At 39.3% G+C, this 19,589-nt stretch overlaps 1 protein-coding gene across 3 annotated transcripts; it reads left to right on the forward strand.

Moving 5' to 3' along the window:
• The first annotated feature begins 36 nt into the window (after positions 1–36).
• INTS10 (integrator complex subunit 10) lies at positions 37–19,453 on the forward strand. 3 transcript variants are annotated; one of them, XM_048942255.1, is made up of 18 exons: positions 37–310; positions 847–914; positions 993–1,096; positions 1,814–1,953; positions 2,633–2,714; positions 3,253–3,393; positions 3,646–3,817; positions 4,249–4,418; positions 7,270–7,403; positions 8,433–8,586; positions 9,193–9,275; positions 10,022–10,174; positions 11,101–11,209; positions 11,621–11,700; positions 12,145–12,307; positions 13,318–13,411; positions 17,314–17,391; positions 19,121–19,453. In XM_048942255.1, the coding sequence occupies exons 1-18, from the start codon at positions 182–184 to the stop codon at positions 19,275–19,277; spliced, it is 2,211 nt and encodes a 736-aa protein (XP_048798212.1). In that variant the 5' UTR covers positions 37–181; the 3' UTR covers positions 19,278–19,453. The 3 variants fall into 3 exon arrangements, with proteins under 3 accessions (XP_048798212.1, XP_048798213.1, XP_048798214.1); XM_048942256.1 differs by lacking the exon at positions 17,314–17,391 and having other exon boundaries at positions 19,121–19,451; XM_048942257.1 differs by lacking the exons at positions 17,314–17,391; positions 19,121–19,453 and adding an exon at positions 15,175–17,298.
• The last annotated feature ends 136 nt before the right edge of the window (positions 19,454–19,589 follow it).

Raw genomic sequence — 19,589 nt, forward strand, 5'->3', positions numbered from 1 at the left:
GCAAAAGAAATGCCGCTAGAGCAGAGCCTCGCGAACATCGCTAAAGGCCCTGGAAGGACCACACAAAACGCCAGCTCCCGCGCACGCCCTGAGCCGCGCGCCGCCCGGATGGGGCGGGGCAAAAGAAAGGGCAGAGGCCGCCCCGGGACATCGGGGCGCATGCGCGCCGCTCCGCTGCAAGATGTCAGCTCAGGGGGATTGCGAGTTTCTGGTGAAGCGAGCCCGCGAGCTGGTGCCCGGAGATCTATGGGCGGCCAAGGCCTGGCTCATCACGGCGCGGAGCCTCTATCCCGCCGACTTCAATATCCAGGTGAGCGCTAGCGCACCGGCGCTATACGAAAGCGCAGCGCTCCCCCACACGGCTTTGCGGCGGGCGCTGCGTGACTGACGGGCACGTCGGCCAATGGGCTGGGGGGGCGGGGCGAGCCGTTGCCGTGGTGACGGGGGCACGGCGTTTCCGTTAATAGGCTGACGGAGCCGCCCCGCTCTCTGATGGCAGCTATTGGGAAGTTTTAGAGCTCCTCTTCGGCAGATGGCTTTCGAAGTAGACTGCGTTTCTGTCCTGCACTTGAGTGGGAACCTCAGTCAAGGATCTCGTTGGCTGTTTTCATTGTGTAGAAATGAAGCAGTACGTTAGTATCACTGCGTTTATGTGCAGTGATGTGCAGTACAGACGTTGCACGTCGTGTGGTTAGACAGTGCCGCAGTCGTTTCCTCTGAGTTTCCGTTATTCACACACGTGTCCTTTGAGTTGGTCCGTTGTCGTACGGTTTTCTCGGAGCAGAAAGGATAATGCGATTGATGAATGCGCTCAGGAAGCCAATGTGCTGTCCTTGCCCCCTGCAGTACGAGATGTACACCATCGAGAGGAACGCGGAGAGGACGGCGTCGGCGGGCAGGCTGCTCTACGACATGTACGTAACACGGGGAGGTTTGTCCTACCAGCACGTTCTCAGTTCATTCTGCATTCATTGCATCAAACTTTGTTACAGGTTTGTGAACTTTCCGGACCAGCCTGCAGTGTGGAGGGAGATCAGTGTTATTACAGCAGCGCTGAGGAATGATTCACAGGACAAGCAGACTCAGTTTTTAAGGGGTAAGGATTTTACTCCGAGAATAGGGAGAGTCCAAAAGGAGCCTAAAGATAAGCCCTCTGGTTTCATAGCTAGTTGGGCAAGTACAAAAAGCATAGTCTGGTAAGCTAGAGAAATGACTGAGCACTTGAAGTCTTCACATTTGCTGCCAGCAGCCATGGGCAGTTTTGAAAGCACCGTTTACACCAGACAAGTTGTTATATTACTCTTCTCTGAAGGTGCACTTCAGAAACTGTAAGAATAAGCTGTATGTCTCCCTTTGTGTATATGTTACTCTAATTGAGGAAGTGTTTGCATTTTCATGGAATGGAGTTTAGAATACATCTAAATTATAGGGAGAATATATTGATTTCTGTGTCTCATGGAATATTTAAATTGGAAAAGGTACTTTTTAGTTAAAGTAATGAAGTTAGAAGTGGTACGTAAGCGAAGAATTAAATGAAGATCTTGAAGAAGCATGTTTATTTTTTCACTGTTCTACTCATTAGCATTCTTACTTGTTACGTTCAGTGCATCCAAAGAAACACAGGTTTCCTACAGGCTTCATTCAGAAAGATAGCATTTTAGGTTTTTTAGGCTCTGGTATTAAAAAACTGAAAGAAATGTAAGGAAATGTTTTCAGGCTATGTAGCAAGGTCACATTGACCTTGTCATTTACCCTCAATCAGCCACCTTTGCAGTTCAAACGCAGTGAGTTGCACTGTATCTTTTCTTTAAAGGATTATTTGAAACCCTTCCTGGTCGAGTGCAGTGTGAAATGTTACTGAAGGCCACAGAGCAGTGTTTTAACACACTAGAAAGGGCAGAAATGCTACTGCTACTTCTGCGACGCTTCCCAGAGACTGTGGTACAACATGGGGTAAGAGTAGCTCATAATAAGCATTTTGTTTGTTTGTTTCGTAAATGCAATGAATATTCCATACTTTTGGCGGGGGGAAGGGGTGAGGGAGGAAGAAGAAAAACACACATACATACACACAGACTGTTGAGGAATATTGTAGTCTAAGAGATAGTATTGTTTGAGCTTTTTTCAGTTAATACTCACTGACGGCAAAGTTATACTTTGAGGTTATAACTAGACTCAGAGCAAAGCATTTGCTTAGATGTACAAGACTATGGTGGAGCCCTTTAAATACTGGCGTACTTATATTGAAGCATAGTTTAAAGACTGTAAAACCTGTTAGTTCTGAAACTAACTTGAACTAACATATTGCACTTCATTCCCGCAACAGGAAGAGTGTGCAGGTCAGGTGACAAGCTGCAAATGTGAGGTGTGGTAGCTTTCACCTTGCAGTGCACGTCTTTGCTGATACACTCGTAGGCACAATTCTTTTGGTCCAGGTTTTGTTATCGCCTGGCACTGCTTTTCGTCTGGTATTACATGGTGCTAGTTTAACTACATAGATACTAATGCATCCAGTGAAGTAGTTAATTCCTACTGAATTATTTGCAGTAATTGTTCATCTCCGTTGAATTGCAATTCCAAAAGTTTCCAAAAACACTGGTCCACCCTTTGTTTTTTACCTCTGCTTACACAGGTTGGCCTTGGAGAAACGTTATTAGAAGCTGAAAATATTGAAGACCAAGAATCCCCGGTGAATTGTTTTAGAAAATTGTTTGGTAAGAAAACGCTAATATTCTTGTCTTTTTGTACAAGCTTATAGAATGGCAGTGAGATAAATTCGGAGTTAAGTAAATTGCTGTCTTAGTATTAAGATTAGAAAAGCACTTTATTCAGAACAGTGTCAGGCTGCTTTAGGGCAGGATTACCATCTGCCACAAACAGGTATTGCAGTCATTCATCTGAGGTTTTTTGTGATTCTTTGTGATACTGCTTTTCTGAAACAGTGGTCAGGTGCTGGAATGGGCTGCCCGGGGGAAGGTGGTGCAGGCACTGACCCTGGAGGTGTTCAAAGAGTGTTTAGGCTCTGTGCTCTGAGGAACATGGTTTAGTGAGAAGTATTGGTGATAGGTGGATGGTTGGACTGGATGATCTTGTAGGTCTTTTCCAACCTTGGTGATTCTATGATTCTTTCTGGTGTTTGGTTTGCCAGAGATGGGAATTTACGTTGCTAATTGAAAAACTTTACTTGGGACAAATAGAATTTAAAAATTCCACAAACTCTAACGGTTTTGTTTTGCTTCTTTGCTATTTTAGTTTGTGATGTTCTTCCTCTAATAATTAACAACCCTGATGTTCGACTTCCTGCCAGCTTGTTATATAAATACCTGAATAAAGCAGCAGAATTTTATATTAACTATGTAACTAGATCTACACAGACAGAAAGCCAGTATCAAGGTAAGAGTATTTTTACAAAATCAGACTTTCCTAAAATACATTTTATCCTTACTGAAATAGGCTTATAAATGCATCACTTCAGTGTAATGTATCTCGTAGAGAAAGATAGGACAAAATGTCTAAGATGTTCTCATCCAACTTGCCAACTCTGATTACCCTGAAAGCTCAAACATGTTTTTTTACTCTTCTCCTTAGTTATACATCTGTTAGTTTGATTTCATTCTAAAGAGAAGAACGTATTTGTTTTCATAGGTTCACAAGATTCATCTGATCTTATGTCTCCAAGCAAACGTAGCTCTCAGAAATACATAATAGATGGTCTGACAGAGAAATCATCCCAGATTACAGATCCGTGGGAGAGGCTGTTTAAAATATTGTCTGTGGTGGGAATGAGGTGTGAATGGCAAATGGATAAAGGAAGAAGGTGAGAAATTCTAACTTTTCCAGGTATTCCTTTTTGAGGAAGATTGATCTTCTTAATCCTTAAGCAGATGAGTCAGAGAAGGACTTTAACATGAGGAAAGATTTGCTGTAAATTCAGCGCAGACTTCTTTCAAAACTGTATAATGTAAAGTAAAATTGTGAGCCCCTTTCAAATGACTTATTAACTATATCCTTGTTGACTAAAGTCATACATAAGAACGACAGCAGTGTGGGATATCCTTTCCTAGGTGCCACAACAAATTAAAAGGTGAATATTTAGCGAAGTTTCATTGAGATGTGTCCCTAGACTTCCCTGACGTGCAGCTGAGATTTCCTGAGCAAAAACATTAAGTTTTTCACATTCAGTGTGAACTGTTTGCTTTAGTTTTTGGTCTGTGTAACATGCTAATATTTTCTTTCTTTCTTTCTCAGAAGTTTTGGAGATATTTTGCATAGAATGAAAGACCTCTGCAGATACATCAGTAACTTTGATAGTGATGCTCATGCTAAATACAAGAATCAAGTAGTGTATTCTACAATGTTGGTCTTCTTTAAGAATGCATTCCAGTATGTCAGCAATATCCAGCCATCTCTCTTCCAAGGTTAGTTTTCATTGCTAATGCCTTCAGGATCTTTCCTCAGTAAAAAACCCTTTTAAAACTATTGGTTCACAAAGTGACATGGATTCTCTTTAAAATTCTCCCAGTCTGTTGTTCTTATCAGCAGAAGTAGTTCAGGACAACTTCGTACTGGGTTGGAGCAAAGATCTGTTTAACCTAGTGTTACAGTTTCAAGCTCAGTTAGCAACAGTAGTCTAGAGAGGAGAGAAGCAAAAGACCAGATGTTACCTATAGCATTGCTAGAATTCATTGCCACTGTTCTATCAGCATCATGTTTGTTTTCTCCTCTGATTTTGATTCTTTGAAGCTTACATTTTCACGGCTTCTGTATGGGAACTGCTGTATCATGGCCTGAACCTCTAATTGATTACCTGAGGCAAGCAATGAGTCAGCCATGGGAGTGCAGGTGAAGGTAATTCACCTGCCCTACCAGAAGGGATGGAGCCTGGCTCCACCTCTCCTAGATCTCATTTAAGTGCTGACTGCCACTGAGGAAGGATCTCTTCTTGGTGATTCCTCCTTGTTGAGAATATTGAGAGTCTACAACATTTTTAAGAGTTTTCTGTTTGTTATCTTCCTGTTGCGATGATCTTTCTTAGCCTAACTTTCTTGTGTATTTCTTAATTACAACATCTGTATATTCATTGATTATATAACCTTTTTGCATAATTTAAACATGATCTTTAAAAACATGTATTGCATGAATCTTTATTTAATTTCTGAATTGAGCATTTTAACATGAATGTTATCTGCTGTTTTTCCTGGCCTCATAAATCTGCTGCATTGTCAAATTGCTTTGAGATTCTCTTTATGGGAGTGTTTTGTGAGCCCTGATTCTCAGTAAGGGGTACACTTGTGTTTCTTACCTTGTCAGATTGTGTTTTTTGCTTTTCTTGGATAAAGTCTGATCTGAAATAGTTGTATCTGCTATTCTCTTTTTCTGCAGTGAGTAATAATTATTTATTGATGCTACAATGGCTGACTAATAATGAATTTAAAATTTTAATTCTGTGAGTATTGTTTACAAGTCTTAGTATCTTTTCCTGCTTGAGGTAATGATGAGTGGAGTAATTATACACTGTGTGGTGGGGAAAAACAAAAGCTACATTGTCAGTGCAGTAGCTCTGAATTTTGATTTGTGACTTTCTTCTTGTCACATGTATGAACTTAGAGGAGATCCTGAGAGAGAATTCTCAGTGTGTTTCTCTTACGTAATTCACTTCTCAAGTCCTCAACTAGGCAAATAAGAATGAGGCAATTCACACTTCTCAGGCTTGATAGCAGTTGCTATTTGGGCTGATGCTTTTAGTGTTTTGTTTATGACACTAAGTGCAAGAAATATTAAACTCTGTAACCTAGACTCTAATTAAGCTGAAAAACTTAAAATGGCTGTGTATAGCTTTCAGTGTAATGCAAGGGAAGGCTTGCAGCACAAGCAAAAGCTGAAGTTTGCTTAGATTTTTAAGGCTGGAGGTTTTGGTGTAAAGATTATAGTATGCTTGCTTGCTACTGACAAGAACATATCCTTTGGAAAGGAAAGTGGTTGTGTGGGTGCTCTGAGAAAGGAGAGTGAGCAACAGAAAAGCCCTCTGCTTTTTTCTTAGGTTTTACAAGTAGGCAGCTCTTGAGACTTCAGTGTTAAAAGTCTCCCAGGATCCCACTTGCGGTGCATACTTATCTGTTCTCACAAATGCTCACATGTATATGCTATACACTGACTTGGCCATTTTAAGTGCGCGCAGGTTACATTGTGACACAAAGATATGATACAAAGGAAGTTCTTTGAATTTGCTGTAACTTTTGCATAGGGGACATTTAACTGATGGTATCTGGTTTGAATCTAGTTGAAAGAGGTAAAATCATCACTTAGTAAGCATAGTAGGTTGGTTGGTGTAGCACCAACTTGTACTGACAGCTTATGCATCACATAAGTCTTAAATCACGCAAATAGAAACAGCACGAATGCAAGTACAGAAAACTCCTGTTGGCATTACTGTGTTTTCTGGCAGATCTCGAAAAGGGAAAATGGATTAATGCATTTCCCCTTTCCTTTATGTTTCTTTTTGTCTGAGCTTTGCATATCTATGTGTATTTAGGTTATGCCGACTGAGAAAACATTTTGGGAAGGAGGAATTTTGCAGTGGTGGGTGATCGTGTAGCAGTCCGTTTTGAGATTGTGGTATAGTCCCATTTTTCTATTTAATGAAACTCGAGCATTGAGATCTGGAATAACAAACATCAGGTCTCACAGATTGTTCTGTCTTATTAAGGAAAGCAGAAATCATGTATGTTTTGCCTCAATATGGGGCTTCTGTAGAAGCTTTGAGAGTGATGGAAGCTCCTGTACAACTGAGATTTTATTGAATGTTATAGTGGAAAAATCTTGCTTCTTTGAGGTATTACTACCTGTCAGCATATTATTTTGACTCCTAATGAGAATGTTTTTAAAATATTGCTATATTTGTAGCCATTAAGTCTGGAGCTATCTGTTCTGTTTACCTCTTGAATAATTGTGTTGACATTACATTAATTAATGCTTTATGTGAAAAAAGTTTGTGAGAGCGTATCTTACGACTGCTCTGTAAGAAAAGGGCTCATAGATCCTAAAGCCTATAAGATATTTGTTGTGAGTCTGGTAAATGTGTTCTAACCTTTACTGTAAGGCTGCTTTGAGGAAAAACAGCTTCACTATGGCTGCTTATGCAACTTAACTGAATTGCATTTCAGATTTTATTCTTTCACATATTCCTTCAGTGTGAAGGAAGAAGAATCGGCTTGATGTAAGCACAGTACTTTTCAGGTCATTTGAGATCTAACTTATGTTTAAACCCAGGTCCAAATGCTCCAAACCAAGCCCCACTGATTCTTCTTGAGGATGTGACCAATGTCTATGGTGATACAGATATTGATCGTAACAAACACATACATAAAAAGAGGAAACTTGCTGAAGGAAGAGAAAAAACAATGGTAGGTTCTCTAGATTTCTTTCTGTAAAATGATGACACTGATACTGGCATTTCAACATTAGAGGTTTTGATGTATTTTTACAGCTAACCCACAATAGTAGCTTTTGATTATATTATAGAAACATGCATTTTGCTAAGAAAAGCAAGAGTAAAACAAATTTTGTAGCAACTGCTGTAGACGTGTGGATATGAACATTTCAGCTTAAAGAAGCTATGAAGAATGGCAGTAGCAGTCAGATTTTCTACAGGTGTAGCTGAATTAATTGACTTAGTATTACTGGAACTGTGAATACATTTACTTCAATAATGGAAAACATTTCATAGAATTTCTGATAGAAGTGCTTACACTTACATGGGAATATTTTCTTTGCATTATGCCATTGAAGACTTGAACTGCGTGCTAAAACGTAATATATATATCCTTGAATCAGTAATCTGGCTAAAGCATGTCTATGAGAATGATCTCTAGGGATACTCTTTATCATGCTATGTCACTGACTGACTTTATTGGTAGCAAACAAGGTTGTTCTAATGTCAAGAAAAGCTAAGTGAAATAGTGAAAAGTCATGCAAAGACTATGAAATTAAGATGTTGGAATCTCTGTTTTGGGACTGTGTATGGGAACTACTGAGTCATGGCCTGATCCTCTGATTGATCACCTGAGGTGAGCCATGAGTAAGCCAGAGGAGCACAGCTGAAGGCAATTCACCTGTGCTGCTGGAAGGGGTGGAGCCTGGCTGCACCCCTCCTAGACCTATTTAAGAGCTGGCTACCAGTGGGGAAGGATCTTGTCTGGAGATCCCTCCTTATGGTGTTTTGTGGTGAGCCCAGCATAAGGGTAAGCCTTCCATTTATTCTCTCTTGTTATCATAGTCCACTTTGCCTAACGCTCTTGTTTATTTTGTGATTATAACATCTTGATATCCATTGATTATACAGGACTGCTTACTTCTGTTAAGTGGAACTTCTGTGACTTCAGAATTGTATGAAATCTAAGTATTGAATCTCTGGGTTTTTTGTTGATAAGCAGAGCTCAGATGATGAGGATCCTTCTGGAAAGGCACGAAGTCGTCATATTGCAGTTAATAAGGCAGACCTTGCGAACTCTATCGAAGTACTAGAGAGCTTTAAACTGGCAAGAGAGAGCTGGGAGCTGCTCTGTTCACTGGAATCACTTGACAAAGGTAAGCCTAACTACAGACAGTGCTACGCTTACTTTTTATTACTGTTGTTTTAGTATTGCTGAAGCTCAATTCCAGCCAGTGGAAGCCTTTGAAATATGGCTTAATTTGCATCCCTGTTGTTTTTTTTTATCTGGGTTCTGTAAGAAGCTGTTCTCAGTTGTTACTTTTCTGAATGTTATGTTTCTTGGCTTCTGTTTCATTCCTTGTGTCTTTGCTTGTTCACTGGCTTCTTTTGGAAGAAGCTTCCACTGAAGGAACAGTTGATTAGTAGTAGTGCTTCTAGGTGAGGACGGGCTCCTAATGGGTGCTTTAGTCCATGCTTAAGCAAATTGGTTTTATTATCACACTAGGTGTTATCAGACAATATATCAGAACAAATCTATCTTGGGGAAAAATAAATACTGTTATTTAACAGTATTTGTTGGACACTGAAGAAAAGTATTACAGAAATATGGTTGTATCTGATTGTATTGAAAGAGTATCCTATTTTTAAAGGACTTAACATTCATGCTGTTTTGTTTTCTAAATACAGCTATATATTTCTGGATCATGGTTTTTTAACACAAAGCTATCATATGCTGCTTTTTTCTCTGATAACTAATACAGAGTTCACCAGAATTTGTTTGTCGTGGAAGACTGAAACCTGGCTTTGGTTAAGAATCTTTCTTACGGACATGATTATTTACCAGGTAAAAAAGATAAAACACTGTTGAAAACGACTCCATACTATTGCTCTTTTAGTGAAAAGCTACTCTGATTAGCTTGTCAGGTGCTTTGTCTGCTGACTTCATCCTTTAAAGTATGACCCTTTAGGGGATGGAATCGCACCATTCTTAGTGCAGAGCTAAGTACCCTACACAGTATTCCTGTGTTAGTTTTTTTTAGTCCAGCTAGCATTAGCATATGAAGAAGACCAGTAGGTGTGATGAAATTAAAATGCAGCTTGTCTGCCAATACTTTCTGTTGAGATACCATCAGAGAAAATAATTCAAATCACAGGTTTTAACATGCTTCAATTGGATTTAAAATTGGTTATCTCATTAGGAATTAGTTTATAAATATCATCCTACTATTTCCTGAGCAGAGGTTGTTCTTTCATATATTTCCCTTTGTTTTGTTTTATTCTTGCAGAACAAAAGCTGTTTCAAGCCTTATATAACTAAATGAAGTGATAGCTAACTCCAAGGATCATGATTATTTATTACAGTTATGGGACTCTACATAAATGCTTTTTAAAACAGAGTTGTTTGTCTCCAGCCTTGCAAGGGCTGGATCCATGCTCATGTACATAGCACATCACTGGGGAGTTTTCTGCTAGACAGAAATGTTGAAGCCTTGTTATTTAGACACCCACTTTTTTGAAAGCTCTCTATAAAGGAATTTTTATTTGTCTTTCTACCAATCTTACACGCTCTGTTCCATCTTCTTCTTAAAGGGGCAGTACAAAAAGGCAATTAGCAGCCTGCATCACTTAGCAGCTCTTCAGGGATCTCATTCTCCACAACAAATTACAGGACAAGGATCACTAGAAAATCAGAGAGCACTAATCCAGTTAGCAACGTGCCACTTTGCCCTTGGAGAGTACCGGGTATGTACAGCATTCCATGCACTGCTCTTTTAGATGGCGCTGTGGTTCCCATCTGCTTTGAGTTTCCATGTCAGTGTACTTCCAATAGGGCATCAAATGCAAGCCGTAGTCTGCAGAAAAATTGGTGCTCCACAGGGAAAAGAATTGCCCTTACTGCCTAATCTGAGCTTACTGCCCAATCTGAGTATCCATTATTATTTCACATATACACTCTATTTGGTAGCTATGACTAGCGTTGTTAACTAAACAGTGACTTACTGTAGCTAGGAGTATTTTAGTGGTCTGTCAGTGAAAGCTTGATTTTTTTTTTTTTTTATTTTTTTTTGAGCTGCTTACATTAACTGAAAGTTTTAAAATATGAAGATAATTCTTGTATATAGACTTCATGTTGCAGGGGAAGGAAAGGTGTATAGAAAGTACAGATAGCTTGAGTAAGGATTTCAAAGCATCCTAGTATTGTTGGAGTAGTCTTTCCTTTTTCTCCAATATTTTTTCATTAGGAATCTAATTATATCTGTTCAGACCTCTTAATGTCTCTAGAAAATTGCATTAAAATTTACAGCATTTCTGTCATAGTGTTCAATTGTCATTTTCCTGTTGTATTTTTACTACAAACAGGACAAATTCTTAAAAACTACTTTAAGAATTGATTGGAAAATGTAATATTTCAAGATAAAAATTTTACATTTTTAATGATTTAACACTCTTAAGAACAACTAAAATGGTTTCAAGCTCTGACATTGCTTAATGGGATTCATATCACAGCCTTGTCTCTTTGCTCAGTTAAGCTAAAATATGCATTCATTCTGCAGTTGTAGCACCAAATTTTGCCTTTTGCTTTGTCTGAAATTTTTAATATAATTAAACTTAAATTAGACTTGTCTATTTCCTGCCTATTTTGTTTCTATCTTGTCTCCTTTTTATAGCAAACATGTGAAAAAGTGCTTGACCTCATGTGCTATATTTTACTTCCAATACAAGAAGGAGGTAAAGTACAGGAGGAGCAACCCAAAGTCAAGTCTAAATTCAGAAAAGGTATGCAGTTGCTATTACCCTAAGCTCAGGATTGTCTCAATTTCAGTCTTTGTTTATATATGATGTATATAATTCTGTGTTATATATATATATAATACTATATAGATATCTATGTAATACATTGTGAAAAGCAGAGGTAGTTCTTGACGTCGTCTTTTATTAATTTGTATCCTGCTGATGCCTATTAAATTGCTTTGGGGACCAAGTCCTTACACAGTACAAGAGAAGGGAAGAATATATATATATTTTTTAATGTATAATGTCACATTTTGAATCATTTGTAATTGCCTTCTAAGTTTTCTTCCCTACTGGAGACTGTAGGCAAGTGTTTATTTTTCTTCATTTGGATTTCTTCCAAACTTACAGTCAGAAGAGCACTTAAGAAGTCTGTGATAAACTGTTCTGTTTCAGGGTCTGATTTGAAGCTTTGGCCATGTACCAGTAGAGCTATCATGCCTTATTGCCTTCATCTGTTGTTAGCTTGTTTCAAGGTAAGCTATAGTCTGCTGATCTCAAGTCCATAAGGTCTAACATACATCGCTGGAGTCCTGAAATTGCATGGCCTTATCCCAGTGGTGGCACTAGGTGTAAGGGGCTCTACTTCAAGTGTTTCTCACCTCAGTGGGTTTGTGAACGGACACTTCTGTTTGAGGGGAGGAATAGCATTTGTTCTTTTTTAGTCATTGAAGTTTGAGGCAGAGAAAATAGGGTTTACCTCAAAATACTTTTGCCTATATCTCTAGACTTTGCTTTAAGTCACTGAAGAGAATTAGGCTGGGAATTTCCAACCTGTTTTAAATATATATGTTAGGGCATCTTGAAATACACTTCCTAAAGAGCTTGTTTTGTATTTGCACAGACGTAGTTAAATCCAATCAGTTTAAGTGTAGTGTGACTTTCCTTATCTTATCAATGCCTTTTTTTTTTTCCTGAAGCTCAGAGCTTTCACTGACAACAGAGATGACACGGCATTGGGCCATGTGATCGTTCTACTTCAGCATGAGTGGCCAAGGGGTGAAAATTTGTTCCTGAAAGCCATCAACAAAATCTGCCAGCAAGGGAACTTCCAGTATGAGAATTTTTTCAACTATGTCACAAGTATCCTTTCCTTAGCAGGGGATGTCTTTCACATCCAATGTTATTTGCTGGGGTGATGAGAAAGCTGATGGCTAGTTTCAGCAGGTTCTCTCTGTGAATAGTGTTCTGTATAACGCATGTACAACGCAAGCCTCTCACAATAACTGCCGGTAAATAATGGACCATAAATATGCCTTCTGTTACCCTTCAGGCACTTGAAGTACTTCTAAGTAGTGTTGGATGTTGAATCTTTCTCAGTAAGATATGTGCCATTGAACTACAAGATTGTTGTTTTACTATGCCACGCTTAGCTGGTGGTAACAAAAATGGTGACATGGCTTCAAAGAACTGAATCATTTTCATTATTATTGCTTGAATGCTTTGTGTGGGTAAGCTTTGGGGTTGAGTAAGATAACAACTTATGTCAGGGTTCATGCAAAGCGTGTCTGATATGTGGTCGGCTTTCTTGCATACACTTGGATCAGTATATGCACACAGTTTAGTGTTTAACTGGAGTAGACATCCAACCATGGTCCTGGAAAGCTCAGCTTCAGATTCCTTTCTGAGACAAAGCTCTGTTCAGAGGCTGCAATAATGGCAGTATTCAAGGAAGAAAAGAAATGGCTAAATAAAGGACAAAATAGGAAATAGAAAAGGTGGTATGTACCATTATATCCTTCAATGTCAGCTTTGCTTTGCAGAGCATAGGGAGAGAATGTGAAATCAGCTAGTGAATTTGTATGGTCCTAATGACATGAGCTTTCGTTGCAGTCAGACTGAATGTACAAAAAGAAATTGACTGATTGATATGTATTCTGTGTAAAACAACAAATAATTTACAAAAAATTTTTTTTCCTTTATTTCTGGAGGGCTGGGGATACATGCTGTGATCTTCTTTATCACTTTTAGGAATTGGATGCTTTAATAGCTGTTAACTGTGATTATCTTGTGGGCAGTGTGGCCTCTATACAGGAGTAGGGATGTTGACTACATTTTTCTTCTTTAAAAAAAGTCTTTAACGTGTTCTTCAGATATTGACATGTTGGAGGAATTTGCTTATCTAAGAACACAGGAAGGTGGGAAAATCCATCTGGAACTGTTGCCAAATCAAGGAATGCTGATCAAGTAAGGATGAAAATATATTCACTTCTTTTTTTTTTTTTTTTTTAAAGTAAATTGTTCTATCATCACATTTATTTAATATTCAGTGTATTAAGTCTATCATAGCTGTGAGTTTAAATGTAAGGAGTTGGATAAGGAGCTCAGAATCTCTTCCACTGACCTGTGAGCTCCTCTGTGGGGTTCTTCAACTTTAAATTCCTTATACAGAACTTTGTTATTAAATGTTGCATTTGCTTTAGAATTGTGTGTTACAGTGATGCCGGACTGCTCTTTCAGCCAGAGGCTTGACTTGCATTTGCAGGAATTCTTTAAGAAATGAAGCATGAGTGCAAGCTGTTAATAATTTGGCTGAATTACAGTGATGAACAGAAAGCACTACTTGTTACAAACAAAGCTGTGAAAGGCTTAATATAAAACATCAATTATGTTCCAGGTGTATAACCTTTTGTCTGAATTAGCAGACTGTCTGTCATTATGTACTGAACAGCCTATTCTACTCAACATTTTATTGGATGGTGAAGAAAATTAATAATATATATTAACTTGCGAAGTGTTCTTTGGAGTCAAGACTGAACTGTTGCAGGTTTCAAGAGACAGGATGTTTGGGAATATCCTGATTGTTTATTAGAACTTGATGTATTTCAGGTTTACGAAAGGGAGACTAGTAAAAATTTGCCAGTGTTCTAGTGCAGGTCAGTGTATTCTGGCTGTTAACTTAGAGTATAACGGGGCTAAAGTTTACAAAAAAGGTAACTGGTCAAATTCAAACAAGTAAATCAATTTTCCAGAGTACTCTTTCAAGCTCTTGATTTTCAAATTCTTTACTCTTGCTGTATCTCTGTTTGTAGCCAGATGCATGAAAACAAAAATCGGGGTGTGCTGCTTGATGTATGATGTTACATAGTCTTTGTCAGCAAGAGCATTCTGCAGGGAAGACCACACCTGATAAATTCTTGGCTGCCTGTCTCTAGTTAGTTTTAATAGCTTAGTGCTATTTCATTGGATTGCTGCTTTTTCTTTAATTTGCATGGCAGCTGTTTTTTATTGTTCTGACTTCACCTCAGAACAGGTGATGAGCAGTGCTTCTAGAGAGACAAATCTCTTTGCCCTCCATCTGACCAGTGTTATGTTTTCTGAATGATGGCAAGTGCTTGGAGAAATCCATTTCTTTGTGCTTATTTTACTACCGTAGTCAAATATCCTGTCCAGATGGAAGAGGCTGAGATTAAAGTGTCTCTTAGGTGTTTGAGATCCATCAGAGATGACTTTGTCAGGGAACTGAGCGGGAGGAGACTCCCTGGTATCCCAAATATTGCTTTTGCTGGAGTGGTTTTGAGGGTCAGACGTAGTGCCATCAGTGTTGACCTCAGTGACACTGGTTAGCTTACTTGCCTCCTCCAGCACTTCTAATCAAGTGTCAGCACAGCTCTGTTTCCTAGGACATCAGCTAGCTACTTCTAAGTGGTTTGCAGGCTGAAATCTGCTTACTGGCTTTCATCTTTCAAAAGTCTCGGCAGTTCTGGTTGTTTGAGCTGCTGCACCATCTTCCTAGTGATTGCAGAGGCATACTGTTCATGCACAGGAGGATGCTCATGGTTTTTGCCATACCAGCCTGAAGACAAAAATCTTTCCTTTGCCTGGTCTTTTCTCAGAGTAAATGAGCATAGAAGTCCTATGTCATAATTAACAGGATGACAGGTTTTTGTTTTTTTTTTTTAAGAATGAGCTGTTGTATTGTGAATTCTTATAGAAGGTTTTCTTTCCAGGTAAAACTTAGATTCTTACACCAATATCATCCTCAGCACCTTACTCTTCATGGGAGACCATTCCTTTTTCTGAACTCAGGAAGTAAACTACACTTTTTCTTCAAAAGCTGATGTATGGTCTTGGTAGCCTCTCAGTCAGGTTCTGCAAAATGTAATATACAGCTTGTGAGGTTTCCCTTTCCTTGGTATCTATGGTGAGAATATGAAGTTCCACAGTTTGGGTTTCATCAGGTGGTAAAGCCAGCTCATTGTTTGCACAGCCAGCAAGACTTGTACAATGAGCTCTGAGTTCTGCTAATATTTGCCTTTCTACTCCGTTGTAGATAAGATGGGTTTCATAGCTGTACTGATTACCTGTGGCTGCGTTAGCTAGAGAGGTTAAACAGGAAAAGAACAGTATGCAGGAAGTGACTGATTGATATCATGCTCCTATTTTTGATAATCTTAGTCTAATTAGACTGATCTTAGACTACCAAACACTGCATGAACTTGATGTGAAAGCTGATCAGTTTTCTACCTCTATTCCCATTCCCAGCTCATCTCTCCTTGAGGATGCAGGAGGAATTCTTAGTTGAAGTGAAACAAACCATCTTGAAAGCATAGTTTTTATTCTGATTGTGCATTTGGGTATGTTTACTTTAGTAGATCTTGCAAACAGTCTGCAGATGCAGTTGTGCAGAAATCTGTTTGCAAACATCTGCCACCATGGGACCAACAGTGTCTTGCTGCTATTTTTCATTTTCTATTTGCCATGTTCAATTTTGCCAAAATTGTGTTCATTCATGATGAGTTCTTGAAAAAGTATCTCACATGATTAATTCCTTTGAGTATTTTATTTCAGTTATCTGTACTGTAGAGGTTTTTGTGCTACTAACATGTTTGTTCTTAAATTGAGGTGAATTTTTTTTTTAGCATAGCTCTCTATCCACAGTTAAGTAGTATATACTAATCAGAAAGCTCATCTGCAAAATCTGGAGGTAGGCGCCTAATTCAGTACTAGAGGCATATATGTCCAAGTTTGCTTCTCAGCTCCTTAGCATCTGTGGGAGTGAATTTTGTACACTGCTTGAGTGCCTATGTGAGTTTTACACTGTTTTGAAACTTGGATTAAGAAACTAGGCCTGTTCTCCTTATACCAAATTTCCCATTTCTCCCTAGGTAGGGCATTGGATTTGCTCTAGGATGTAAGTGTAAGATGATTGTCCTGTGCTTTAAGTAGCACACAGAGATGAGGACTTCACAAAGACCAACTGACACTTTTTGGATGGTAGCTCATGTGACCCTGGGTTGTAAGCATCACTGCAAATATTCCCCTTAACATAAGGAGGTTGCTCTGAGTGGGCATTCCTGCTGTGACATTACGCCACCCTATAGCAGCTTCATCTGTGTGTGGTTAGAATTTGAAACAGTTAAAAAGGTCACCTGTGGATTAACTAAAGGATATGTATGCAACCTGTAACAAATACTGTCATGTACACCATGTGGCTGATACCGGCTGTGCATGCATTTGGCTTGAGCTCAGCAGCAACTCCCTTACCTCAAGCTGTGGGCTCTCCCTGACACTCTCTTCTCTGACATGCTCTCACTGGCTGTGCAGGAAGACTGTGGTATCTGCAGTGCTCTTCTCCAACCCTGTAGTTTTATTGTCCTCTTATCCTGCGTTCTCCTTGAAAATAAATTTTTTGATACTTAGATGGATATAGTTAATGTAATTATTATTATATATAATATATGGCCCAAGACAATTTGTTTTCACTCAGTGTGGCCTAGGTAAGACAAAAGGTTGGGCACCCATGAATTAAATCTTTTCTGATGAGCACACTTCCTGGGACGACTAATGACAGTTCATTGTGTTACAAGCTGTGAGTTGATTTCTGCACCTACCACTGTTCTTTCTCCACACAAATATGCATATTTATTTAGGCTACATTTGCAAAGCAGCCTTAACAATGGAACTGGGGGTGTTTGTATGTTCAGTGCTGTTCAGTCCTGCACTCCTTAGACTGCTTGACGGTCTTACTGCTTTTGGGCTCATCTTAGTTCTCTCTTGCCCCTTCTTTTTTTCTGGATGGTTGTTTTGCACCAGAGGGTTAATTGGTGTGTGGGTGTTTGAATACTGCTATTTGCTGTTTTTTAAAGGAATTCTAGCCCACCCATGGGGTTACTACAGCAGGAATTCATACCTGTGCTACAGCCCAGCATACAGACTGCTGACAGGTACCAAGTGGAAAAACCCCACTCATAGTGTGATGTGTTTTGTCTACATGTTTTACTGCCCATGGTTTTCAGCAACTTATTATTCAATATCTTTTTTTTTTCCCTCCATTTGTGCCTACATTGCCTGGCAAATCATGTTGTTCTATTTAACTTTTTCTTTTATTTTTCCCATAAATTGCCAGTATCTGTGTCCTTTCAATTTAATAAATCACTTTTGAATTAAACAAAAGTAGAAATTGGCCAAAACAATAGCCATGTTCAGTCATGTACTTGCAAGTGCATAACCTTTTCAAGATAACACTGGATCCATTTGTAGATACTTCTTGTCAGCTGAGCTGTTACAAAATGTTTTCTGTTGTCCAGCCATTACGTGACAGACATCTTCAAGAGCTCTGCTGTCTTGCTCTGTAGCTGTAGGTTGTTAGAACCTTTAGGTTGTAACTGAGCATAGCACTCACCTGCCAGCAGTGTTTTTAAGACAGTGAAGTGGAAGACGACTTAGCCTGTAAACTGAGGATCCTAGAGTGTTTTCAGTGCAGTTTTGCTTTGCCCAGCCTAGTTATAGTCTTCCAGTAGTCTCTTTGCCTTTTCCGTGTGTAACAGAGGTCTCTCCTGCCTCAGCAGAAGGAGAGTGACTGGGAACAGAATTTGACTTCAACAGGTTTCCTCTCAAATTCTGGAATTGGTGATTTAATTGAAGGTGGAATGCTATTTTTTGGTTAGGGCAATTCCTAGACTTTGCCATTCTTCATTTCCTGCTTTGGTGTGCCTTCACCATTTGTTTCCTTTCTGTCTCTCACTGTGCATGCTGGGTATGGTCCAGGTCTTCACTTCTTATTTCTGACTCAGGACTCCTCTCAAAGCTAACATTTTTACTTTTCCTCTCTCATTTGTTTTTATGCTGTTCCTTTAGTGGTGCTAAGTCTTTCATTTTAGGACATAGCCTTTGCCTCCTGGACCAAGTGTGGCTTGCAGGTAGATGCTAAGAAGTTTGGGTCTAAATGTACGGAGTTCTAGATCAGTGTGAGTGGAGTCTGGAGCTTTAGCACTGCAGAACACTGTTCTATGGACAAGACTCCAGCTATTGAACATAACAGGCCAGCATGAGGAGCAAGAGCCATTAGTAAGGAAGGCCTTTTCCAGGGCAGTAAACTGAGTTTCACCAGCCAGAAGTGCTTTCACTTGCTCAGTTAGCAGCCCTTTTGTTCTGTTAGAAAACAATTCTTGATCTTCTGCTTAGAATACTTTCCTGGTATCCAGTATCTCCCTAAGAGCTCACTTCTACTGGTGCACACTCAGCCGGGCTTCATTTCTGCACTTCGTGTCGAAGACACTGTACTCTGTACTGTGAGGAGTTCACTGCACCTTGCATTAATTGGTATCCATAGGATTCTGTGCTTCCTATGTGCACCCTCCATGCAAGGAGAACATCATAAAAAGCTAGGTTAACAAAGCACATTCTCCCGTTATGCAGAACTGCATTGTTTTCTTTCCTAACAGCCACTATAACCAAAGCATTGAAAGCATAGTCACTTATAGAACTCCTAACTTTTGGAACACTCTTACACTATGAAATACTTACTTCAGTAGCCATTACAAGCTTCAGATCTCCTCTATAAACTGAGGTATGATAGATGTGCAGGTAGTGACATGTAGTGCCTTTTAAATTTCTGTAGTGCTCCAAATAACCCTGATTTGGTTTTTGTCTCTCTTTCCTTTATGACTTAAGGCATCACACAGTTACCCGGGGTATAACTAAAGGAGTGAAAGAAGACTTCCGCCTGGCCATGGAGCGCCAAGTCTCACGCTGTGGGGAAAATCTCATGGTGGTCTTACATAGGTTCTGCATTAATGAGAAAATACTGCTCCTTCAGACTCTGTCTTGAATGGACTGGATCATGATGCACCGTCTCCCACGGAGAGAGAGGCTTTTAGCTATCCTAACAGCAGCAGAGCAGTAGAAAAGTCACTTGTCTAAAGGTACAGAAGTTCCCTGCAAGCAATAAGTTCTGCAGTACATGAACACAGCTCAGCATTTGGCCACTGCTTGGTTTCATCGTGAAAGTAGATTGAACTCTATAAATAAAACTTGGTTTAAAAAGCCTTCTGTAATTAGTTGGTTCTGGTTTTTTACTTTTTCATAGGTGTTATGCTATGGTGTGTCTTATTTTCTTCCATATACATGCATAGAGAACAGA

This window comes from Lagopus muta, chromosome 4 (genome assembly GCF_023343835.1).
Source record: "Lagopus muta isolate bLagMut1 chromosome 4, bLagMut1 primary, whole genome shotgun sequence".
Lineage (NCBI taxonomy): Eukaryota > Metazoa > Chordata > Aves > Galliformes > Phasianidae > Lagopus > Lagopus muta.

What these genes read in the sequence shown, in the direction of transcription:
- INTS10 (XM_048942255.1), top strand. Translation starts at nt 182, where the DNA reads ATGTCAGCTCAGGGGGATTGCGAGTTTCTGGTGAAGCGAGCCCGCGAG. An exon ending in ACTGGAATCACTTGACAAAG is followed by an intron (nt 8,587 to 9,192) that starts GTAAGCCTAACT and finishes TAACTAATACAG; the next exon opens with AGTTCACCAGAATTTGTTTG. An exon ending in AGCATACAGACTGCTGACAG is followed by an intron (nt 17,392 to 19,120) that starts GTACCAAGTGGA and finishes TTATGACTTAAG; the next exon opens with GCATCACACAGTTACCCGGG.